The 27,501-nt window shown below is 36.9% G+C and overlaps 1 protein-coding gene across 1 annotated transcript; it reads left to right on the top strand.

Moving 5' to 3' along the window:
• Positions 1-294: 294 nt before the first annotated feature.
• LOC138323141 (polycomb protein SUZ12-like) lies at positions 295-27,354 on the top strand. Its single transcript, XM_069267537.1, has 15 exons — positions 295-498; positions 1,407-1,453; positions 1,890-1,954; positions 2,132-2,203; positions 2,791-2,843; positions 3,106-3,170; positions 4,073-4,307; positions 5,298-5,494; positions 7,776-7,944; positions 8,331-8,542; positions 10,150-10,307; positions 20,632-20,724; positions 21,014-21,119; positions 22,251-22,330; positions 22,786-27,354. The coding sequence occupies exons 1-15, from the start codon at positions 399-401 to the stop codon at positions 22,988-22,990; spliced, it is 1,857 nt and encodes a 618-aa protein (XP_069123638.1). The 5' UTR covers positions 295-398; the 3' UTR covers positions 22,991-27,354.
• The last annotated feature ends 147 nt before the right edge of the window (positions 27,355-27,501 follow it).

Raw genomic sequence — 27,501 nt, 5'->3', positions numbered from 1 at the left:
GCATTCTCATCCATCAGAGTTACTTCCCTTCATTTCACTCTGTCGGGTGCCGAGAATGAAGTGTTTGTAACAGTCTTATTATCTTTCAGTCTGCAAGGCTTCAACTTACTAAACAATGACTTCAAACTTCATTTAGTCTTTTTACCAAAAGTGTATTTTGATATTCCTAGAGTTCATAAACGATGAAAATTACAAAGACTTTGCCGTTATGATTGCAAACGACAATTTATTGCTTAGTTTAGCCTTTTTGTAACTGACTCGACTTTGACTTATCGACTATTTTGGACAGGTGCTCTCGTCAGCGTTTCTCGTCCGCCTCGATCTCAACCATGCTTTGTGTATGATCTGTTCCCGCGAAAGGCGACCGATCGTCGACTGGGGAAGGGATTTTGGTCAAAATGAAAAACAGGAAACGTCAGAAGGATAACAATGGTGTTCAGGATTCGAAGAATGAGTCGGCAGAAGCTGATCGGGAGCTTTTCTTACAGGCATTTGAAAGTAAACTCATCGTCATTGCTTTTACTGTCCCAGTTTTCGCGACTGCAGACAGGAAGTTGTATTTATGATGATCTAGATTGGTAATCGTATAGAAATGTGATATGCTGTAAGATAATATATAGATGATCGCGTCTTATGTTTGAGTGCGTTGTTAACAATGACACACGATGTATATGGTATAAACACGCGATATTAAAGGAATAAAGCAAAGTAATTAAATCCACAATTTTTTCGAGACCAAACTGTATACACTGTACAACCTGTTGTGGTTGGTGACCAGTACTATACTATTAGCGAGTACTAAAGTTGTTACGACATGTGGTATATATCACAGTGTGACATTTTCATCTAAATCTCGCAGAAGGAAATTATCATTATTTGGATCTGATTGTCATTTAGGCCAAATTTTATTTAAAAAATCAAATCCTTATTCATATTGTATAAATGCTATTTTTAGACATATTTACACAGGTTACACGATAGAAATATATATTTACATGCCATTTAAATGTGATGGGTCTTGATCTTTATCATCAAAATCATAATATAGTGATAGGGGAAGATCACAAGATAACTAGTCCAAGATGATGATAACTATTAACAGTTTTTTTTTAATTTGCTATTATTACCAAATCATAAATGTATAGAGGACAGCTGGTACATGAGAAGTAATTAACTCACAGAGATAAAAATCTGATATGGTTTATTTGGCAATTAACTGCCCCAAGCAAATTAAGCTTGGATAAATTAAGTTTTACAATGCAGTTCTAAAATAAATTAAGCCTGTGAACGATGGCTAGTTGAATGTTGGATTGTCTAGCATTTTAAAATATTGGCATTTGAATCGTGCAGTGTAATCATTTTGAATATTTTAAATACATGTCTAAAAATTCTATCTTAATTTCCAGAACCTACACAAATTTATCGATACCTACGCACAAGAAATATAGCCTCGGTAAGTGACCCATTAAAGTGCCATCAGTGATTTGGTAAGGGGACAAGTGTAGGCTATAGATTCACCCTCTGGCCTACTGATGTAAGGCAGATAGGGATTGCTGTTGTTTTGATATTTTGCAATTGTGAGATTATTATTAAAAAATCATTGAATAATAACTTACTCAAATCATGCAAGCAAATTACAAGAAAATTGTTGGAATAATGATATTATCAGAAAATTGTATTATATAGTCAAATATAGCATCACAATTTCATCCATTAATGAGATATGCTTTAAGAATAATTTGTTTCCTCATAAAAGGATTACATGTATATTCATATCGTTTCTTGTTAAATTATTTTAGATAAAGCATTTTTAAATTATCGGAAATAATACAGTTACATGTATGTAACTACTGTATTACAGTTCATGAATGTTTCTCTCTTTTTTTCAGCCAATATTCCTACACCGTACATTGACTTATATGAAGCAAAGAAGAACTCCCAGAGAAAGGAAAAGGTAAAAACACCATTCATTGAACTTTTGAAATGGATTATTGGTGTATGTTTCACCAGTGTATATGAACTCCATTAAAAAGTAAAAGAAAAAAAAGGAAAGAAATGAAACTGATATCTTTATATAATTTTTAAAACTAGAAGACAACTAATACTATTTTGTATATGCTTTTTTTTCCAGAAAAGATTTCAAGATAGAATCAATCCTTAGCTCTGTAGAAGACAAAACAAAAAGAATTTCACAAACCGACAGGTAAATGTCATTAACATTGCATAACAGAGTTTTACTTTTAATGGATTATTCATTAAGGTTTCTCATGTTTTGATATTTTTCATCATTTTCTAACGAACCTAGGTCATTAACACAGAAGTATACATGAAAAAAAATCTCACTCAAGATCTGGCGTGGATGTTGTTTTAGTGTTTCAGAGCCCACTCCATCAATATTCCTTTAGAAAACTCCCTATCTAAATTTTCAAAGAGAAAATGTAATATTTGAAGAATTTAACCAAGGGAAAAATTACAATAAGATATTGAACTTCACTTGATATCTGTAATGTTCTTTCCTTCAAAGAATTTTAGGGAATTTCCCTTAAGTTTTTGGAATGCTGATGAAACTGGGACCTGGACAATTATGACTGGACGCCAACCATAACTTTCTCTAGTGATCCACTCACCAAACTATGTTTTACAGTCTTGCACTGAATGTAATAAGCTGCCTGATTGGTAAAATTGTCCATTGTAAAATTCTCTGTGACGGGTTAAGTTCCGTTGATCCACTTTGCGAATCTTGATTTATGATTGTTACTTTTACATATGTTACACATGTTTCTTTTATAGCTACAAGTCACAATTTATGAACCTGAATTTTAGTGCTTTTAATATTGATGAAGGTAAGAAGACTATCGATTTAATAACAGTTTAAAGACAATTACAGATATTTAATGCAATTTAGCAATACATTTTAGATTTATTACAATGATAACAATTATAACTGTTTAATCAATTAAGTGTAATAATTGAATGTTCAACATTCATAATTACATGTAGGTACTATTTTGAGGATTTTAATAGTAATTTTATTGTAAATGATTGAAGTAGAAACTTCAATAAAAAGAGTTTGTTAATTTCAAATTAGTTTGATTTCATCAACAGAGTATGGCAGAGATGCTGTGGATGTGGAGGTGACACTTCTAAAGATTTGTCACAAAAAACGAAAGGCAAGAATTTAAATATTGTATTTCATTATTCCTAAAGACATGATATATTATGACTTTGGATAATACAGAGGTATCTTCCTTGTGAGTAGGTATCCATTGTGACGTCACAATTTTGTAAGTGAAACTTGTGTTATTTTCTCTGAAAAATATGACATGATGCTTGCAAACACTTGACATCCCAATCTATACTTACAATGTACACACAATTTCATCAAAGAACTCTGTTTTAAATATGCAAATACAGAATATGTTAACAGAAAAATTTCAGTCATTCAGAATACATTCAGAACTAAGATTTTAAAAATGGCTAATTGTCTAACATCATGATAAGCGAAAGTGTATGATTAGCCGATCAGTAAAACACACAAGAAATGTATAGAAAAATTGTTGCAATCAATTGCTTGTGTGTTTTGTCACTGTCATTTCAAATACCAAGCGTCTAAACGAATTGAAGAGTGCATAATCACTATATATAATGTAAACATTCATAGGAGTATGATTTTATTTGTGAAAACATAAGCAACCTGAGATCATAGCAACACATTTTTCCTCAAACTTGATACTGCATATTAGACTCGATTTTAATAGATTATCTATTGGTTACACAAAACTGATGATTGATCATAAAATTTCAACTAATTCCAAACACTAGTCTCACAGAACAACCAAACACATGAAGATGTCCATGGATACACCATTTGACTTGCTTCAAAAAGACCGCATGTTTGGTAGGCAAACTAGATTTAGTCTTAAAAACTAATAAACAATTGACCAAATGCTTTAAAAAATCAAAGGTATAGTAAACACGAAAATTAGAAAAAATGATATTTCTTTCCATTAATATCACCATTAGACATTTGAACAAATTAAGGTTCATAGGCCTACCTGTTGATTTTCCGTAGGATGCTTCGTCCCCGGTGATGAAGACTAGTCTAGGGAAGGTCCAGGTGCCGGTTAATCCTACCAGTGTAAATGGCATCTCTAGTCGTCCTAAGTCGACCATATCCGTGCCAAAGGATCATTTTGTCCAACACAATGGCCACACTGTCAAGTCGTTTGCCTTACTTGTCAATGTAATGTGTCCTGTTACTCCCGAACACACAAACGGACTGTGCAACGGTGACTCCAGTGATCATGGTAAGAAAGTACACTCTATTCAGTATGTTATATAATGGTGTCTAAAAGGTGCTTTGTGGTGAACACATAGCGTCCATTTTTTTATACATATAAATGTATGAAGAAATACACTGTTGTAACAAACCAGAATGGTTAGTTATACATACATGTTTCTTATATAAGCATGACCATTATATAAGCATGACCGTGAATGAAAATTACTGTTATATATGATTATGAATTTGTTTTAAGCATGTTTGCAATCTAATTAAAATTTAGACTTGTAATCCCGCTTCACTATGATGCTCTATGTTAAGCTCCAATACAATATCTATCAACACCCCGTTCAGGGTCACCTCAGCATGACCCCTGGCCAAGAATATCTTGGGACATACTGTTAGCTATTTATACTTCCGAATGAATCAACCACACCAAAGATTCTGTAGTCTGATTGGCTAATTATAACAAAAGGGGTCATGCTGAGTTGACCCCGAACGGGGTATTGTTAGATCTTGTATCGGAGCATAGTGGAGCAGAATTATAAGTCTTATTTTAATTAGATTGGAATGTTTGATGTAAACATGTTTTATTCATTGTAAAAATGAATGTTGATAAGCGTTTTAACTGGTGACATGAATGTGAAAAAATTAATGAAAGATTTATCCTTTTACAATTAAAAGTTGAATGTTTGGATAGTTTGGATAGCCATAATAAAGGTACAATTAAAATTGACAAAATAATAATTTGGAAGGATGTGTGAGACTCGGTTTGTATTCATGTATCATCTCCTTTGGTACACAGATTTGTAACATTAGTTGTGAAAATCGTTTCTTCTTGGTCTTCTATATTGACTATATTGACTATAGTGTCTATATTCTACTTAAAATGGGGAACAATTCATCAAATGGTCTTTGATATTTAGTGTTAGTTTTGTGTCATTAGAATTAAACAAATTATGCACAATATAGACAACACATCCATTGCCATCAAAATGATCTTTTTGCCATACAGAAGAACCAGTCAGTAAGAAGAGAAAGAACGGGCAAGCGTTCAAAACATCAATCGTTTATGGGTCAGAACTGGTGATATATGATCGACAGAAGAGATGTCTGCTCAGCGATGGTGACTATGAAGTGGTTCTTAAAGATCTCAAGGCAAAAGTCATGCCCAAGAAACAAGCTTCGTGGGAAACTATAATGGATGGCAAGGTAAAGCTTAGTGTCTATCGTGGGAAACTATAATGGATTGGCAAGGTAAAGCTTAGTGTCAATCATGGGGAAACTATAATGGATTGCAAGGTAAAGCTTAGTGTCAGTCATGGGAAACTATAATGTGGCAAGGTTAAAGCTTAGTGTCATCGTGGGAAACTATAATGGATGGCAAGGTAAAGCTTAGTGTCTATCGTGGGAAACTATAATGGATGGCAAGGTAAAGTTAGTGTCAATCATGGGAAGCTATATGATCAAGAAAGCTTAGTGTCAATTGTGAGAAACTATAATGGATGGCAAGGTAAAGCTTAGTGTCTATTGGGGAAACTATAATGAATGGAAAGCTTAGTGTTATTGTGGAAACAAGGATGGCAAGGTAAAGCTTAGTGTCCATTGTCGGGAAACTATAATGGATGGCAAGGTAAAGCTTAGTGTCAATATGTGGAAACTATAATGGATGGCAAGGTAAAGCTTAGTGTCAATCGTGGAAACTATAATGGATGGCAAGGTAAAGCTTAGTGTCACATAATGGATGGCAAGGTAAAGCTATAATGTGGGAAACTATAATGGCAAGGTAAAGCTTAGTGTCTAATTGTGGGAAACCATAATGGATGGCAAGGTAAAGCTTAGTGTCTATCGTGGGGAAACTATAATGGATGGCAAGGTAAAGCTTAGTGTCTATCGTGGGAAACTATAATGGATGGCAAGGTAAAGTTTAGTGTCTAATCGTGGGAAACTATAATGGATGGCAAGGTAAAGCTTAGTGTCTATCGTGGGAAACTATAATGAATGGCAAGGTTAAGCTTAGTGTCTATTGTGGGAAACTATAATGGATGGCAAGGTAAAGCTTAGTGTCCATTGTGGGAAACTATAATGGATGGCAAGGTAAAGCTTAGTGTCTATTGTGGGAAACTATAATGGATGGCAAGGTAAAGCTTAGTGTCTATTGTGGGAAACTATAATGGATGGCAAGGTAAAGCTTAGTGTCTATCGTGGGAAACTATAATGGATGGCAAGGTAAAGCTTAGTGTCTATCGTGGGAAACTATAATGGATGGCAAGGTAAAGCTTAGTGTCTATCGTGGGAAACTATAATGGATGGCAAGGTAAAGCTTAGTGTCTATCGTGGGAAACTATAATGGATGGCAAGGTAAAGCTTAGTGTCTATCGTGGGAAACTATAATGGATGGCAAGGTAAAGCTTAGTGTCTATCGTGGGAAACTATAATGGATGGCAAGGTAAAGCTTAGTGTCTATCGTGGGAAACTATAATGGATGGCAAGGTAAAGCTTAGTGTCTATCGTGGGAAACTATAATGGATGGCAAGGTAAAGCTTAGTATCAATCATGGGAAACTATAATGGATGGCAAGGTAAAGCTTAGTGTCAATTGTGGGAAACTATAATGGATGGCAAGGTAAAGCTTAGTGTCAATCGTGGGAAACTATAATGGATGGCAAGGTAAAGCTTAGTGTCAATCGTGGGAAACTATAATGGATGGCAAGGTAAAGTTTAGTGTCAATCGTGGGAAACTATAAATGGATGGCAAGGTAAAGCTTAGTGTCAATCGTGGAAACTATAATGGATGGCAAGGTAAAGCTTAGTGTCAATCGTGGGAAACTATAATGGATGGCAAGGTAAAGCTTAGTGTCTATCGTGGGAAACTATAATGGATGGCAAGGTAAAGCTTAGTATCAATCATGGGAAGCTATAATGGATGGCAAGGTAAAGCTTAGTGTCAATCGTGGGAAACTATAATGGATGGCAAGGTAAAGCTTAGTGTCTATCGTGGGAAACTATAATGGATGGCAAGGTAAAGCTTAGTGTCTATCGTGGGAAACTATAATGGATGGCAAGGTAAAGCTTAGTGTCATATCATGGGAACAGCTATAATGGGGATGGCAAGGTAAGTTTTGTCGTCAAGGGAAACTAGTGGATGGCAATTGTGGTGGAAACTATAATGGATGGCATGGTAAAGCTTAGTGTCTATCGTGGGAAACTATAATGGATGGCAAGGTAAAGCTTAGCGTCTATAAGGACCACTTAAAGGGCAAAGAAAAAGTGGTCTTCATAGTGTAATGATCTGTTAAACTGGTTTGTGTGTCAGTGCAGCGTATATACAGTTTCAGTTGTTGGATTATCAAGAGTTGCTATAGAATAGATTAATTGTTAGAACCAATGTAATTTATGTGTCTTGTTAGTAAATGCTTAAAATGTTGAGTGATTTACATCACTATATAGTGTGTAAAATGTTGACCAGACTCTCACAATGCATTCTTTTTCAGGCTGTTAGTGCGTTTGAGGTATTTAACACATACCCAACGTTACGTTTTACCATCAGCTGGACAGACACAGCTCAGGATCTCCATCAAAACTCTGGCATGTTAGACGCTCACCAGGAATTCCTCAGTAACAATCAGTATTCCAATCACATATTGTCCGACTTTAACTCAGGTCAGCATTTTCTACTTATCTGCATGTTGCTGTAATAAATCAACCTTCACGACTACTTAATTCTTGATTTCTGTTTCACAGCATTTGTGCGGATTTAAAATTGAGTGGAAATACCTTGGAATTTAATTACGCAAGAATTGTGGGAGATATTAATTCATGGAGATTAACTTTCGCACCTTGATTGCGAAATTCACAAAAATAAATTGCACACAAGTACATAATCTGTGAATTTGTCTGTGATATTTAAACAAATATACCCTAAATTATATATCAGCAAGTGTGAAATGTGATAAAAATCAAACATTGCAAGGTACAAACTAAATCATGAATTAGATTACATGAATCAGGAACACATTGGTAAATATTTTTTTCTCTTTTAATTGCAGGGATGAAAACCTCTCCAAAAGAAGTCTATCAAACAACACCAAAAAAGCGCACAAGGATGTTTTATCAATTTTTATACAACAACAACTCAAGGCAGCAAACAGAAGCTAAAGACGATCTCCACTGTCCATGGTGTTCGCTCAACTGTATGCAACTCTACAATCTCTTTAAACATCTACGCCTATGTCATGCTCGATTTAATTTTATATATGTGGTAAGCTTCGACTATACAAGAAGACACAACATGAACATACCACAGTCTCCCAAAACACACACCTCACACTTCACACACGCTATACACTGCATACATGGGAGGCCGTCCTTACATGACCATGGCTGTTAATAGGACGTTAAAATAATGAAACAAAGCTTTATCAGACAAAAATACATATATCCTCATATAAGCCTGCCATTTTATAGAAACATACAGAATTGTATGACATTTTTAGGTCACCTGAGACGAAGTCTCAAGTGACCTATTCTAATCGCATTTTGTCCGTCATCGTGCGTCGTCCGTCGTCCGTCGTATGGCGATAAACAATTTACTTTTTCGACTTCTTCTCCAAAACTACTGAACCAAATTTGTTGAAATTTTGCAGAAACCTTCCATAGCCAAAGGTCAACCAAAATTGTGAATTATATGGTCCCAGCCCCCCAGGGGCCTGAGGGGTGGGGCCAAAAGAGGTCAAATAGGCTAAAACTTCAAAAATCTTCTTCTGAAATTCCAGAAATGGAAGAATCAAATACTCTTCATAGATTGAAAGGTCTTGAGGTCCTTTACAAAAATTGTGAATTATATGACCCTGGGGTCTCACGTTCCCCCCTGGGGAGGGGGGTCAAGTTTACTTTAGTTTATATAGGGAAAACACATTTTTGAGCATTATTTGGTCATGTGTAATAGGAAATGAGTCAAACTTTGTTAGAATTATTAGCCTGAGATAGTGTTTTAACATCATATCCATATTGGTCCTGGCCGACCCCCAGGGACCAGAGGGTGGGGCCAAAATGGCTAAAAATTCAAAAGTCTCCTTCTGAATTTGGAAATTTGATGGAACCAAATACATACTCCTAATAGATTGGAAAGTCTTTTTAAGGCCCTTTACAAAAATTGTGAATTTCATGGCCCTGGCATCTCGGACTCTCCCCTGATTAGGGGTCAAATCTATTAATTGATATTGGAAAAACACATTTATGAGCATTATTTTCTTAATTTTCAATTGGTCAAACTTGGTTAGAATTATTACCCTGTGATAGCATCATCATATCCATATTGGTCCTGGTCAATGGGCGGGGCCAAAGGGGTCAAAATGACTAAAATAAGAAAAAAAATCTTCTGAATTCACAGATTTGATGGCACTAGATACTCCTCATAGATTGAAAAGTCAGTTATAAAATCACTGACTGGTTTCAAGGGCCTGATGGGCCAATATATAGTGTTTTTGTGTCTATGTTTCATTCTGTATCCGAACTCAGGTGACCGCTAAGGCCCATGGGCCTCTTTTTAAAAATTACAAACAAGGAGGCTTCCTGTAGAGCAGGCTCTTATTGGATTTTGAATTTATTGATTAAACCAAACAATGAATTAAACAAAATTAAATTTTATGATTGATCTATTGACTGATTGCCTGGAAGTATGTAGCCATGCCTTTTGCTTTCACACACATGTTTCTATTCAATGTCTGAGCAAACTTCATAGAATACACAATATAAAAAGCAAAGTCGTGTGTGGTACCCACACAGTTTGTTTGACAGTGGGTGATCTGACAATTGGATCTTGCATAGCATACAGGTTATAAATATAGTGTTATCGTGTTTTGACAGCCTCATCCCAAAGGTGCCATGGTTGACGTTTCCATCAATGAGCGATATGACGGTGCGTACGCAGGCAGTCCTCAGGATCTACACAGTCATATAGGTTACGCTTTTAGTCGTAACGGACCTGTACGACGTACACCAGTTACACATGTCATTGTATATCGGTAAGTTACATTGATATAGGCATTAGGTCATAAGAGGCATGAAGGTGGAAGGCACATTGATATAGGCCTTAGGTCATTACAGGCATGAAGGGGGAAAGTCACATTGATATAGGCCTTAGGTCATTACAGGCATGAAGGGGGGAGGCGCATTGATATAGGCTTAGGTCATTACAGGCATGAAGGGGGAAAGTCAAATTGATATAGGCCTTAGGTCATTACAGGCATGAAGGGGAGAAGGCACATTGATATAGGCCTTAAGCCATTTCAGGCGTGAAGGGGAGAAGGCACATTGATATAGGCCTTAGGTCATTACAGGCATGAAGGGGAGGTCACATTGATATAGGCCTTAGGTCATTACAGGCATGAAGGGGGAAAGTCACATTGATATAGGCCTTAGGTCATTACAGTCATGAAGGGGGGAGGTCACATTGATATAGGCCTTAGGTCATTACAGGCATGAAGGGGGGAGGTCACATTGAATATAGGCCTTAGGTCATTACAGGCATGAAGGGGAGAGGTCACATTGATATAGGCCTTAGGTCATTACAGGCATGAAGGGGGGAAGGTCACATTGATATAGGCCTTAGGTCATTACAGGCATGAAGGGGGGAGGTCACATTGATATAGGCCTTAGGTCATTACAGGCATGAAGGGGGAAAGTCACATTGATATAGGCCTTAGGTCATGAACAGGAAAGGGGGAGGTCACATTGATATAGGCCTTAGGTCATTACAGGAGGCAAGAAGGGGGAGGTCACATTGATATAGGCCTTAGGTCATTACAGGCATGAAGGGGGGAGGTCACATTGATATAGGCCATTGGTCACAGGATGAGGGGGAAAAGTTTGATATAGGCACCATTGATATAGACATGGGAGTCCTCATGGAAATAGACAACACCATGATAAAGACAGGTGAGTCACCATTGATATAGACAGGAGAGTCACCATTGAAAGAGACCGGGGAATCACGATTGAAATCGACCAGAGAGTCAACCATTTGATATAGACAGGAGGAGTCACCATTGATATAGACAGAGAGTCACCGATTGATAAAGACAGGAGAGTCCCCATTGACAAATGACAGTAGAGTCACCATTGATATAGACAGGAGAGTGACCATTGAAATATACAGATAGTCACCAATTGATGTAGACAGGGGAGTCATAGACCATTTCGATATAGACAGGAGATTTTACCATTGAGATATAGACAGGGGAGTCACCGATTGATATAGACAAGATAGTTAAACCATTGATATATAGCAAGGTGGATTGTTCACCATTGATATAGGTAACAGGGGAGTCCCACCACATTGAAATTAGACAGTGGAGTCACCATTGATAAAGACCTGGATGAGAGTTAACCATTGCATTAGACAGTAGGGGAGGTCAACCAATGACTATAGACCGGAGAGTCACCACTGACATACCATGATAAGTCCCCAACCATTGATATAGAACAGAGGGAGTCAACCATTGATTATAGACAAAAATAGTCACCATTCTTGTAGCCAGGGTAGTTACCACTTATACAGACCGTGGAGTCACCAGGCCTATAGACAGGGGATTCACCATTGATCAAGTGATTTGAGTGAATTTTGGAATAGATATTTAGCTACTCTTCGTTTTTGACAGGAGAGTCACCATTGATAAAGACAGGGGAGAGTCACCATTGTAAGACAGGGGAGTCCACTCACATTGAGTATATTCAGGAGAGAGTCACCACTTGATAGAGACGAGGAGAGTCACCACTGATATAGACAGGGTAGTCACCCATTGATATAGACAGAAGAAGTCACCATTGATAAAGACCAGTGAGTGAGTCACCATTGATAATGACAGGAGAAGTCAACACTGTTATAGCAGTAGAGTCACTCATTGATGATAGACAGGTTTGAGTCACACATTGATAAAGACAGGACGTCCACCATTGATATAGACAGGGAGTCTACATTGATATAGACAGGAGGAGTCACATCGATATAGAAAGGGGAGTCACTTTTGATGTGGTTCAGGGGAGTCCACCATGATATAGACTGACGAGTCCCCAGTTGCTTTAGAAAGGGGGGGAGGAGTCACCATTGATATAGCCAGGGGAGTTTCTCTTGATCATCGATCAGGAGAGTCACCATTGATATATGGACAGGTCATTACAGGCACTATTAGACAGGGGAGTCCTCATTGATAATTCAGGGGATCACTATTGATATAGACAGGAGAATCAGGCATTGAATAAAGACAGGGACCAGTCACCATTGATATAGGCCTTAGGTCATTACAGGCATGAAGGGGGGAGGTCACATTGATATAGGCCTTAGGTCATTACAGGCATGAAGGGGGGAGGTCACATTGATATAGGCCTTAGGTCATTACAGGCATGAAGGGGGGAGGCGCATTGATATAGGCCTTAGGTCATTACAGGCATGAAGGGGGAGGTCACATTGATATAGGCCTTAGGTCATTACAGGCATGAAGGGGGGAGGTCACATTGATATAGGCCTTAGGTCATTACAGGCATGAAGGGGGGGGGGTCACATTGATATAGGCCTTAGGTCATTACAGGCATGAAGGGGGGAGGTCACATTGATATAGGCCTTAGGTCATTACAGGCATGAAGGGGGGAGGTCACATTGATATAGGCCTTAGGTCATTACAGGCATGAAGGGGGGAGGTCACATTGATATAGGCCTTAGGTCATTACAGGCATGAAGGGGTGGGGAGGTCACATTGATATAGGCCTTAGGTCATTACAGGCATGAAGGGGGGAGGTCACATTGATATAGGCCTTAGGTCATTACAGGCATTGAAGGGGGGAGGTCACATTGATATAGGCCTTAGGTCATTACAGGCATTAGGGGGGAGGTCACATTGATATAGGCCTTAGTCATTACAGGATAAGGGGGGGGTCACATTGATATAGGCCTTAGGTCATTACAGGCATGAAGGGGGGAGGTCACATTGATATAGGCCTTAGGTCATTACAGGCATGAAGGGGGGAGGTCACATTGATATAGGCCTTAGGTCATTACAGGCATGAAGGGGGGAGGTCACATTGATATAGGCCTTAGGTCATTACAGGCATGAAAGGGGGGAGGTCACATTGATATAGGCCTTAGGTCATTACAGGCATGAAGGGGGGAGGTCACATTGATATAGGCCTTAGGCCTTAGGTCATTACATATTGACAGGCATGAAGGGGGGGAGGTCACATTGATATAGGCCTTAGGTCATGACAGCATGAAGCACATTGATATAGGCCTTAGGTCATTACAGGCATGAGGGGGGAGGTCATATGGGGAGCCTAGGCATGAAGGGGGGAGGTCACATTGAAATAGGCCTTAGGTCATTACAGGCATGAAGGGGGGAAGTCACATTGAAATAGGCCTTAGGTCATTACAGGCATGAAGGGGGAAAGTCACATTGATATAGGCCTTAGGTCATTACAGTCATGAAAGGGGGAGGCACATTGATATAGGCCTTAGGTCATTACAGGCATGAAGGGGGGAGGCGCATTGATATAGGCCTTAGGTCATTACAGGCATGAAGGGGGAAAGTCTAGGGGTGAAATGGTACAGATACTTCACGGTTCGCTACGTATTGCGGTATAGAGTGTACGGTTCGGTTTTTTTCGGTTCTGTACATGTAAAACTGATAAGAGATGAAAAAGGCAATGAACTAGTTTATTGAATTCAAAAATCAAAATTTTACTGCAAATCGTCTAGAATGACCAATTTTTTTAAGAACACAAGTTTGTCTACGTTTTCACAAGAAAGGGAGGCCTTTTGATGTCAAGCGATATCCCCGGCTGTTAACACTTTCTAACTTTCCACTTATATTTTCAACAATGAAGTATGGACGCATGTCAACTGCAATAAAAAACCCAATTGCCTGTGTAACTTTTTTGGATTAACAGTTATTTATAGGGTAATTTTTTTAGGTCACCTGAGACGAAGTCTCAAGTGACCTATTCTAATCGCCTTTAGTCCGTCGTGCGTCGTATGTCCGTAAACAATTTACATTTTCGACTTCTTCTCCAAAACTGCTGAAACAATTTCAATGAAATTTTGCACAAACCTTCTAAGACATAAGGCCAATCAAAATTGTGAATTATGTGGTCCCCACCCCCCAGGGGGCTGTGGGAGGGACCAAAAGGGGTAAAATTGAGTAAAATTTCAAAAATCTTCTTCTCTACTCACAGATGTGGTAGAATCAAATACTCTTCATAGATAGAAAGGTCTTAAGGTCCTTTACAAAAATTGTGAATTATATGACCCTGGGGTCCCTAGTTTCCCCCTTGGGAGGGGGTTAAGTTTACTATAGTTTATATTGGGAAAACACATTTTTGCGCATTATTTGGTTATTTGTAATAGGAAATGAGTCAAATGTTGTCAGAATTATCAGTATGAGATGGCCATTTAATCCTATTAACAAATTTTCTATGACTAACCCCAGGGGCCTTAGGGGCGGGGTCAAAAGAGGTCAAATAGGCTAAAACTTCAAAAATCTTCTTCTGAAATTCTGGAAATGGTAGAATCAAATACTTTTCATAAATAGAAAGGTCTTACGGTCCTTTACAAAAATTGTGAAATATATGACCCTGGGGTCTCACATTTCCCCCTGGGGAGGGGGTCAAGTTTACTATAGTTTATATAGGGAAAACACATTTATGAGCATGTTTTGCTCAATTTTCATTAGAAACGAGTCAAACTTGGTTAGAATTGTAAGCCTGAGATAGCATTTTAATATCATATCCACATTGGTCCTGGCCGACCCCCTGGGGGCAGAGGGGCGTTGGAAACGAGTCAAACTTTGTTAGAATTATTAGCCTGAGATAGCATTTTAATATCATATCCATATTGGTCCAGGCCGACCCCCTGGGGGCAGAGGGGCGGGGCCAAAAAAGGTCAAATAGGCTAAAACTTCAAAAATATTCTTTTAAAATTCTGAAAATGGTATAATCAAATACACTTTATAGATGAAAAGGTCTTAAAGTTTGTTTATAAAAATTGTAAATTATATGACCCTGGGGTCTCCTGTTTCCCCTTGGGGAGGGGGTCAAGTTTACTATAGTTTATAATGGAAAAACACATTAATGAGCATTTTTTGCTCAATTTTCATAGGAAATGAGTCAAACTTGGTTAGAATTATTAGCCTGAGATAGCATTTTAATATCATATCCACATTGGTCCTGGCCGACCTCCTGGGGGCAGAGGGGCGGGGCTAAAAAAGGGTCAAATAGGCTAAAAATCTTCTAAAATTCTGGATATAGTAGAATCAAATAATTATAGATGGAAAGGTCTTAAAGTGAATAGTCGGGCAAAGAATTCACACCCCCCCCCCCCCCCCTGTAATCACTGTTACTACAGTATTTATACATAAATGGTCTGTGTACAAATTACACATAGACAATAAATGTGCAATTTGGTTCAGACAAAAAGATTTGTAACATTTCAGATAACTTGCTAGTTTTATGGTTTTATTTATATGTTGAGTCTACTCTCTTGTAAAGTAGAATTTAGAAATCCTAAGACAATGGTATCTATATTGCTATATGTAAAAAAAATCCTTATATTTTAAAAGTAATTGAAAAGCTATCTCACAAGCCCTGACAAACAAATGGGCAGGCATATGGATGCAAGAATTATAATCACTGGATCTAGAGGACTAATATAAACAAATATTTCTACCAAGTTAAACAATGAAAAAGTATTGCATCATAATTTTATTTAATGATTACAGTTGAAAGGAACATTTAATAAATTAGTACTGTTTAAATGTTTTGTTCAAGATCTTCTAGGTCCATATTGGTAAAGCTTACTTTCAAGAGCTCTCAAATCAACATTCTTCAGTCTTCATATGATGCTAATTGTATGTATATGTATACAGGTCCAAGGGATGAACTTTCTGTATTCATGTCACTATGCATGCATGGTGCCTGAAAAAAAAGAACCAACATTTTTTTATATCAGTTGAATATGACAAAAATTGAAATGATCAATTTCAAATATATGTAAATGAATAAATGTAGGTTCATTCTACAGTTTTTTTTTATTTTAGAGAAAACATTTTATAAGTTGTGAATGTGTCACTGCTGCATTTAATAGAATCAAATATTGTTTCAAAAAAGATACAAAATTCATTATCTATAGTTCCAACAAAAATTCAGAATAATTATAAATGATACATGGCTGCAGTACATTTCAACTCTGTAAAGTTTGTCATATACACATGAACCAGGTACAGTTGTAATAAATATACAAACACTATTTATTAACCGCAGCGTCCGGCGTCCGGTCCGTCATCCGTCGTCCGTCAACAATCGACTTCTTCTCCATAACCGCTGGTCGGATTTCAACAAAATTTGACTGGTAGCATCCTTATGGGCTACTAACTGAAAATTGTACAAATGAAAGGCCTGATCCCCCGGGGGCCTGAGGGGCGGGGCCAAAAGGGGTCAATTTGGCTATTTCCATATAAACGACTTCTTCTCTGAAACCAAGCATGGGATAGCACCCATAATGCAATGGTAGTATCCTTATAGGGTGGGGATTCAAAATTGTACAAATGATGGGGCTGACCCCCCGGGGGCCTGAGGGGCGGGGTCAAATGGGGTCAATTTGGCTGTTTCCATAAAACGATTTCTTCTCTGAAATTAAGCAAGAGATAGCACTCATAATGTAATGGTAGTATCGTTATAGGGTGGGGATTCAAAATTGTACAAATGATAAGGCTGACCCCCGGGGGACCCGAGGGGCGGGGTCAAAAGGGGTCAATTTGGCTATTTCCATATAAACGACTTCTTCTCTGAAACCAAGCATGGGATAGCACCCATAATGCAATGGTAGCATCCTTATAGGGTGGGGATTCAAAATTGTATAAATGAAGGGGCCGACCTCCTGGGGGCCTGAGGGGCGGGGTCAAAAGGGGCCAATTTGGCTATTTCCATACAAACGATTTATTCTCTGAAACTAAACATGGTCTAGCACCCATAATGCAATGGTAGCATCCTTATATGGTGGGGATTCAAAATTGTGCAAGTGATAGGGCTGACCCTTCTGGGGGCTTGAGGGACGGGGTCAAAAGGGGTCAATTTGGCTTTTTCCATATAAATGACTTCTTCTCTGCAACTAAGCGTGGTATAGCACCCATAATGCAATGGCAGCATCCTTATAGGGTGGGGATTCCAAATTGTGCAAATGATAGGGGTGACCCACGGGGGCCTGAGAGGCATGGTCAAAAGGGGCCAATTTGGCTATTTCCATACAAACGACTTCTTCTCTGAAACTAAGCATGGTATAGCACCCATAATACAATGGTAGCATCCTTATAGTGTGGGGATTCAAAATTGTGCAAATGATAGGGCTGACCCCCGGGGGCCTGAAGGGCGGGGTCAAAAGGGTCAATTTGGCTATTTCCATATAAATGACTTCTTCTCTGCAACTAAGCATGGTATAGCACCCATAATGCAATGGTAGCATCCTTATAGGGTGGGGATTCCAAATTGTGCAAATGATAGGGGTGACCCCCGGGGGCCTGAGGGGCGGGGTCAAAAGTTGTCAATTTCCATATAAATGACTTTTTCTCTGCAACTTAACATGGGATTATGCTCATAATGCAATGGTTACATCCTTATAGGGTTTGGATTCAAAATTTTGCAAATGATGGGGCTGACCCCCCGGGGGCCTGAAGGGTGGGGTCAAAAGGGGTTAATTTAGCTAATTCTTTATAAACGACTTCTTCTCTGCAACTAAGAATGGAAGAGCACTTATAATGCAATGGTAGCATCCTTATAGGGTTGGGATTTGAAATTTTACAAATGATAGGGCTAACCCCCGGGGCCTTAGACGGCAATAGATGCGAGGTCAAAAAGGTCAATTAGGCTACTACTTTCATATAAATTACTTTGTCTCTGAACCTATGTATTGGATAGCATATTTGTATGGTATCAATAGCATCATTGTATGGTTGTGATTCAAAATTAAACTTTGGGAGTCAATTTTGCTTAATTTTCTTATTGTCAGAGTCTTGTGATAATAACTAACAAAAAACCAGGTGAGCGATACAGGCCCTCTGGGCCTCTTGTTATTACCAAGATACTCATATTACTGTATGTGTCCTCCAAATATATCTAAAGAACAAGCTAAAACCTACATGTACATATGTATATGTGTATATCAGAACATATACAATACAATTTTACCAATTAACCTACAATGTAAATCCTACATACAGTGTATGTGTATAACACTACCAGAACATATACAGAACAATAATTTACAAATTAAAAATCTATAAATATATACATCAGAACTGTATGAATTGACCGGTAGCATAATATTATAGATTAATTGAAACAAATCTTAGCTTGATAATGCACTAGCGGTTACATTCTAACTGTACATGCATTACAACGGTACATTTTATAAATATACAGGGCATTCATTACCCCTAAAGAGGCCCCACGAAAGAACTGCTATTTACCCCAGGGTTACGTTTTACGTGATTGGGGAACAGGTATGAAACATGTGACCATATGTGACCACTCATTCATGAAAAAATACTGCTAGGGACTATTTACATAATGATCAAAATACGAAGACTCACTCACTATCAGCTGAGCAGGGAGTACCGGGTAGTAGGCCTAGGTACGTACAGTAGCGGTCCGGAGCCGCGTGCTCGTTTGAACTGTTCTCTTCACTATAACAAGTTGTATTAACACTCTCCATGCGTCGTAATGTTTACCGAGTCATTTGTTGGGATTGTCGCTGCTCCATTGCCTTTCCTTTCGCATTTTAGGTGAGTCAGTTGGTTGTTTTGGCGGAAATCTTTTGGTTCAAAACTACGGTAGCAATGTTTTGTTTACTACGGAGAGTGGTGGATGTTGCGCATGCGTTAAGATTGAACTGCACTGATAGCCGGTCGGGAGGACGCATTAGGATTCCCATAATAAATATTAATTTCTTCGCATACAGAGCGATTTTGATGGGAGATTTTATTTTTCTATTTCATAAGAAATTATACTGGATATATTAACACCATTTTACCGATTTTAGCCCTTCTTTGCCCGACTATTCGCTTTAAGGTGTTTTATAAAAATTGTGAATTATATCATGACCTTGGGGTCTCACATTACCCCCTTGGGAGGGGTCAAGTTTATATACTTTAGTTTATATAGGAAAAACATATTTTTGAACATTATTTGCCCAATTTTCGTAAGAAATTAGTCAAACTTGATTAGAATTATTAGCCTAAGATATAGCATTTTAATATCCATATCCGTCCTTGATGACCCCCTGGGGGACCAGAGGGGCAGGACCAAACAGGGTCAAAATGATTAAAATTTCAAAAAATACCTCTAAGTTCACAGGTTTGATGGAAGCAAGTACTCTTCATAGTCTAAAAAGTCAAATTTATAAATCACTGACCAACTTCAAGGCCCAGCATATAGTGTTTGTATGTCTTTAATTTGTTTCATTATTTGTTTCATTATATATTCTAACTCAGGTGACCGTTAAGGCCCATGGGCCTCTTGTTTTTAAGTATCTCCGATGTCGTCGTCTGGCATTGTGATTTTTTGGCAATACTTGCGGTCGGAACTTGTCCAACTTGGACTTGAGTTGAGCATGTGTGATGTCAGTATGCACGTTGCCGATGTAGTGTTTTCTAACTAAGTGTGTGTTCATGTTTGATGTATTGCCATGCTTATACAAAAAAATCGACATAACATATATATGGCATGTAGCTGCCGTAGCGTCCTTCGTTCTAAAACCAAATTGTTCTAAAACTGCAGAACGGTACGATGCTCTATTGCCGGAGCATCTCTCAAATGTACAGATGATGCCTCCTCCATTTCCTGTCAATCATTGACTTTATGTAAGGCGGTTTGTGATTGGGTCACAATGACGGCCGCATGACCAATCAGAGACTCGTTGCTATCAGACTTGTGTAACCGGCCTAGAGTGAAAAAGACACCCATAGAAAACTTTTCCTTCCACAGTGCATGTACCGTACTTTGTGTTAACAATACCGTGTACCGAACTGAGCACGTAATACTGCGGTTCTACTACATCGCGGTATACCGTTTCACCCCTAGGAAAGTCACATTGATATAGGCCTTAGGTCATTACAGGCATGAAGGGGGAAAGTCACATTGATATAGGCCTTAGTTCATTACAGGCATGAAATGGGGGAGGCACATTGATATAGGCCTTGGGTCATTACAGGCATGAAGGAGGAAATGGGGGGGGGGGGAATTCAGGTTTATTTTGACTTTTGTCTTATTTTGAATTATGAAAGGAGCTAAGTGATTGTAATCTTGTTGTAGACCAAAGCGACCGGAAGAAAGTTTAACAGAATTCATGGACCATGAAAATGACATTCATCAGACGAATAGGCAGCTGGTACAAGGACACAATAGGTATAGCATTAAGTGATAGTCTTTTAAAAATTACCTTAGATCTAATGTTAAATTTACCATGCTCATTTACGTGTGATAGGGTTGATGTGATGTTGAGGCTCAGCTGCTCCAGAAACAAAATGGCCGACATTTACTGACTGTTTAAGTTTTTTATCTCTTCAACTTAAACACTCAATGCATTGGTTTCCTCTAGTACCAGTTTTATCGGTTTCATTTTGAACCTGGTTAAGAAAACAAAGTGAGTTCAGTAGTTTTAGAATATGATTAGTTGTCGTAAATTGATTTCCAGGTTATACTATCAGACTGGGACGCGTTTACCTATCACTCCACAAGAGATCAATGTAGAGACTGAAGAAGAGAGCGACCCATTGTGGCTCAGACAGAAAACTGTACAGGTTAGTATCTGTCAAACTAACTCACTCAGGGCTTGACATTAACCATTGCCCGACTGCCCAGGGCAGATCAGACCTCCTGTTGGGCAAGTCAGTTCTCCTGTCGGGAAAGTCAGTTATGTCTTTTATTTGCCCAACTGGGCACGTGGAGATTTTAGTAAAATGTCATTGATCAATGCTTGTAATTAGGTTGATGTAGAGTTGATATCACAGTCATTAAGATAAAGCTACCATGTTACAAAATCTGAAGTATGAAGCTGTCTGCACAGATTTCCTGGGGAGTTGTTAGGTCAGGAGGGTTGCCTGTCATTATCACTAAGCTGACTGGACAGCAGGGATAGTTTATTGCTTATCTTATTAAATATCATTATAGTAAGATATATAAATAAGACTGTGTACTGTCTAGTGTCTACAGTATGTGCACACATCATATTATTATTATTCGAAAAAAAATTTGGGTAAGTTGAATTCCCAGTCGGGCAGGTAGGTTTCTGTGGTGCAATTCTTTAAAAAATTTAATGTTGAGCCTTGTCACTTCAAACACTATGATCAATATAAATATAGGTATAATAAGTTTTTAAAAAGTTTCCCTGATCAACGTTACTGTTTCACCTATTCAGCTAGTATCTACCCGACTCAGGACTTCAAAGCAAATCCCTTCAATTTAGATTTAGATTTCTTCCTATTCTATGAAATGTAAATGTTTATAAAATGCATTGAGGGAAAATTGAAAATGGAGTCTCCGTTTACTTATAAATCACATAAATAAATAAATATTGCATGTACAGTCAAGCCCGACTATAAAAACCACCCCAGGGAAAAAAACTTTCTACACAGGTCCATTTGTAGAAATCAGTCATTTGAAACCAACAAAAAGTTGTCTTACTAAGCAGGTGGTTTTAAAATAGTGAAATAGTATATAAATTAAAGGAGGTCTGTGATCCTGGAATAGCGTATAAGTGTTACTAAATTGCACACAAGTTTTCAAATATATAATCATTATGAATTTGGTTTTGCAATGTTGATATTTATCATAGTTACATATTTATCGATATGATAGAAAGACTAACTCTTCGTGGTAACATTTTCTTTTCATAGATGATAACTCTTTGTGGTAACATTTTCTTTTCATAGATGATAGACGAGTTTACCGATGTAAATGAAGGTGAAAAGGAGCTTATGAAATTATGGAATTTACACGTCATGAAACACGAGTAAGTAGTGTTTATACTGTTCATAGCTTCAACAAGGAAATAGAATTTCAAGAAGCCTGTTTAATTGGCCATATCTGTCCATATTTAGTGGTTTGTTTGTAGTTAAATACAGTTTACTTGTATCTACTTTGCATCTGGTGAATTTTATAGAACTGTAATTTCATTGTCGTAAGTAAGTCTTATTGGTGAATTAGTGTATAGCTTCCTATTCTGTGGATAAAAGGATTTTTTTTGCGATTTGGATCCCGGACTAGAAATGGGCACATTAGAATTTTAATAAAAAAGTAAGGGTATGTCTAATTACTAATTTTTTTTGCAGATAATATTTTCGCAACCATAGCTAGCAATGTCCTGTGAAACCACAAAAATAACTTGCTATACTGTAACCTGTTTAGGTGTTATCATAAATGCAAAATATTGATGCTGTACTGTATTGATATGTTGTCTTATTGTAGTTACATTGCCGACTGCCAAATTCCCCAGGCCTGCGACACATTCATCGACGAACATGGACAGGATATTATATCCCGGTCTCTGTGCAGGAATCTTCTACTCCATGTGATAAACCTGTTTGACTTCAGTCTAATCCGACCAGAAAATGTGCAGCGGACTATGGCAGCATTAGAAAACCTCAGAGATCAAATGTCGGCAACTCTGTGATCAAGTTATAGGATTCTTTGTGAGAAAGCTTTCTGGTGACTTTCCCTTGAATTTAGGATCAAAGCAGAGATGAGTGAAAATATTAACTTATTATGTTTAAAAGGTGTTCTGATGTTACTTCCTTCTTTATGTATGTTTGTTTTGCAAGTTTATGTTGTTAAAATGAGTCTTTAATTCTTGTGATAGTGACATATTTCAACTTTTCAGAAGATGTCAGTTATTCCTGTTTAGTATATTAGAATATACATTCATGATTCAGTAAAATAAGAACAAATTCTTTTTATAGGTTTTAACCTGAACTATATCTTCTTAACAGTCAAAGTTGCAATATTCAAATCTTGATAATGTTCCCCACGCTAACTGGTGAAATTCTCAGAAACTACTGCGCAGATCATCACTAAACTTGTTATACTCCATACTGTTTGGGGTATGCATCAAGGTTTTTTTTCCATGATTGGAATTTCAAGACGGGCGTCAGGGCCAACTTCCTGTATTATTGGGATTTTGATCTCCAATTTTGTTAAAAATTGTATATATTTAGGGGTTTAAAGTGACGCTGAAAAACATACCAAACTTTTTGAAAAGATCGGTGGTCTTAAATTGGTCAAAATTTTGATGTTGTTTAAAAAAATCCTACCTAGGGGTTTTAAGGGATACCTAACAAAATGACACAACTAGGGTGTTGTTGGTAATACCCTCTCGCTCTCTATCTGGATTTCAAAAGACCTCTTTTGGGAGGCACTGTTAATGTTATACTGAATGAAATTATGAATGCTGTTGGCCTTTATTGTGTATATAAAAGTTGGAGTGCATATAAAAGTGTGAATATTGAACATGAGAGAGGTAATGAGTGGATGAATATTTTGTTGTAAATATATCTAAAGAATTTTGTTTAAAATTTGAAAAGACCTGAATTTGAGATAGAGACTAGTTGCAGACACTTGTCTGAGGTGTGGTAAATAAATGTGCATATGATGTACAAATGATCTGTCATTAATTATGTTATTTATTGTGTAATTAAGAAATGTTCAGATTTCACTACGTTCAAACTCTATAAAGAGAAACATCTGGTTGATTTATGGTCTTTTCACATTTTAATCATAATATCTGGGGTGTGAATGATGGCTGACCGTATATTCTATGCATGAATTGAATAATATTTACATCAGGGAATAAATCTCTACCGCTGGAGCAGCTAAACTTAGATGTGGATCGTAACTTTCCAATTGTTCGCCAAGTTGTCAACATCTTTGTTAAGATTTTAAACTTTTAAACTTTATTATTATTTTAGTCACTCATGTTTGATAAATGTTTAAAAATCATTTTTTTGAGGATTTATTTTTTCTGCGATGTTCACTTTTCCAGGAATCATTCTTCATTTGTATCATTACTTGTGGTGAAATCTGTGCAGAACATTTGCTTAACGATGTAAATGGTGTCTCGCCATTAATGCTATAGCATGATGTCTTTATGGTGATGGTGGGTTGAAATCAATTTTTTGTTTCCCTGAAAATTAAGACTGTTGTATCTATCAGTAGTTTTAAATGTATTGTGATACACATGGGGATTAAACAATCTTCACTGGTGTGTAGGCTTTTGTATCATATCAGTGTCCTTCATCTGTAATTTGGTCCTCATATCATCGGTACTTACAACATTTGTAATTCCTCCATTCATTTGTCTAATACACTGTTTTTTACTGGTACTTCATAATTTAATTTTCACCTAGGCACAGTCGTATATCTTATTTCAGTGTTATGAGGATTGCGTTTTTTATAATTAGACGGCCATTGTCATAATTTACTAAATTTAGTGAGTAATAGTGGTTGAAGGGTTAGTGCAATTAGGAGGAATGTGTGTATTCTATACAGATCAGGATGTCAGAATACAAGAAAACTGAGAATGTACATGATCATGAAGTAGAAAGCAATGAGAATGAGCATAATGGTGTTGAACATGTACAGGTGCACACGTATATTAGGATATTTTGGTGACATAGTGCTATATTAAGTTAATTGCTAAAATGTCTTTGCAAATGTAAGAATAAACATTGAGACCTGCATGAGTATTACAATACCAAAAAAATACTATTTTGTAACTACAGTAATTGCCTACCTCATAAGAAGAGAACTTCGGTGCTTGAACAATAGTCAGGTTATTTCCAATGGCTGCATTAAAACATTGTCATTGACAAGCTTGGTAGTCCATATGCAGCATACTACCTGTTACAAGCACTTCACTCACACTGCTCAACAAGAGGTGTAACTGTGTAGTGATGAAGGAAGTTTTCTATCACGCAATTCAAGTCATTAAACTCTTATTCATGCTTAAATATTAAGAATCGCATATTTAATTTTGATATTATCATCATTCAATTTTATCTGTATTCTTTATATTGTCCAGATTACTTGAAAAAAGGGTTCATGTGTCATATTTTTACTTGTAAATAAGGAATTTGTTTATCAACACATGGTCCTTTAATTTTGTGATTTAGTGTATTAAATGGTATTTCTGAAAGGTTTAACCTTATAGTCTACAATGTTTATGGTATGTACAGTAAAATATATTTGAGTTCTGCATCATAAAGAAGGATTGACAAATCATTGACTGCTTTGTGATAATGAATGTTTAAAACCCTCAATTTTCTTCACTTTAGTTCGTTGTAAAAAATATATATTTTACTAATATTACTAAAGATTTCAGACTTCATATACAATCCATCTTTGTCAGCTCAGAGTTGTTCAGATTGTAAAAAAAAAAGGATACAATTCTGGTATTAAATGCTTTAAGTCTGCACCTATAAATTTTATTACTCATCTTTTTGAATTAATCATTGGATATACAGATACAGTATTTGTGTTGGACAGTATACAGAGATAAAATTAGCCATGCCCTAATTTTCGTAGTTTGATAAGCATGAAGTTACCACAATGTTTTTTGTTAGTATCTCCTTGTGATATTGATTGTGCCTTTGTCAGCTTTGTTATCGGTAATAATGCAGTGTTTACATGTAGAGAAACAATAAATATTTTGTTGATATTGAGTAGAATTGATCACAATCTAACAAAACCTTAAACTTTGTTGGCAACATCAATCAGCTGATTTAGACAGAGTGTTGTTATGTATTAGATTTGATAATTTTGGCATGAGGTGTTTTCTGGAAACAATTTTGTAACAGTAATGTAATTTATATGCCAGAGCATGCAATAGCCCATTCTGATTCAATGTTAGAATATTAATAATTTGCACTAGAAAGAATATCAGAATACATGTATTGAATTGATCAAATAAGCAGATTGAGTTACTTGCATGTGTCATTAGAAATCAGATTTCTGTTTTAAGGTTAAAAAAAGCCTTTACTTTGTATGTAAATGACTGCTTTCGTTTTAGAAAGATATGTGTGAACTTACTTTTGGAACTAGATAAGAACTATTTCAAAATTCCGAACAAAGTCTTGTTGCAATGACGCATTAAGTAAAGTAAACGTGTATCCAGTGACCAGCTGTAGTTATGATGTCATATAAATGTGTGTATTCTGTTTATTGTGTGAAGTGGTAAATATGACATAAATATGTTTTTAATTGATTTATTGGGAAGCATGCTTTGTTGTTTGCTGAATTTAAAGATCCTTGCAATATATACACAAATCAGTATAGGAATACATGTTCAGTATAAAAAATCCCATCTCAAACTCCTACATTATTTTACCCAGTAAGCACGCCATTCTCATATGACCAAAGTATTGTACATTGTAATTGGACATTCCATAGTACAGTTGTATGAAGAGACAGGAAATTAATTGAAATAATGACTCCTTAACTTTATTACTAATGATACATCATGCAAGTGACTAATTAATATGTAAAAGTTGCCTAATTATTGACAAGTTATACTGTATTGTACTTTTTTAATCCAAATTGTCGTTATTGAGTGTGAACCTATATGATGCCTATTAGGTTTTATACAGCTACATCATGTAACAAATGAACTCACAGATGTTGTAAATTGTTGGCATAAGCATGAATCAGCCTGGCAACATCAGAAGATCCCAAAACATTGCTGGAAATATTTCAGAACTGAAATAATCTTAATTTAAATTAGACCTGTAATTTTTCACCACTACAATGCTCTGCGATATGCTCCACCGTAATTTTTATTAGATTGAAGCAGAAAGTGTTGAGGATTGTTTTTGGTTCATGCAAATTGGAGGAGTTAGGACAAAACTGTATGAATGTTTATTGATATATATAATGTAGATTGCAATTCTACAAGTTGGATGTAATTGTTTCTGTATGTTTGTATATTGATGCATTTGTATGCTTGTTTCCTAAATTCAACAAAAATAAAATTATTTTAAAGAAAACTATTTGATTTGGTGTCATTTTTATTATATGCTTATGAAAAATGCAAACATTTTTGTAAAGATTTTGGTATTCCAAGATGGACACTGGCTCATTTCCTTTTCTTCAGGTTTCGGTCTCCGGTCTCAATGAAAATTGGTTGTAGGGGTT

This window comes from Argopecten irradians, chromosome 5, assembly GCF_041381155.1.
Source record: "Argopecten irradians isolate NY chromosome 5, Ai_NY, whole genome shotgun sequence".
In the NCBI taxonomy this organism is placed as follows: domain Eukaryota; kingdom Metazoa; phylum Mollusca; class Bivalvia; order Pectinida; family Pectinidae; genus Argopecten; species Argopecten irradians.
This window is presented reverse-complemented; position numbering and strand designations above follow the sequence as displayed.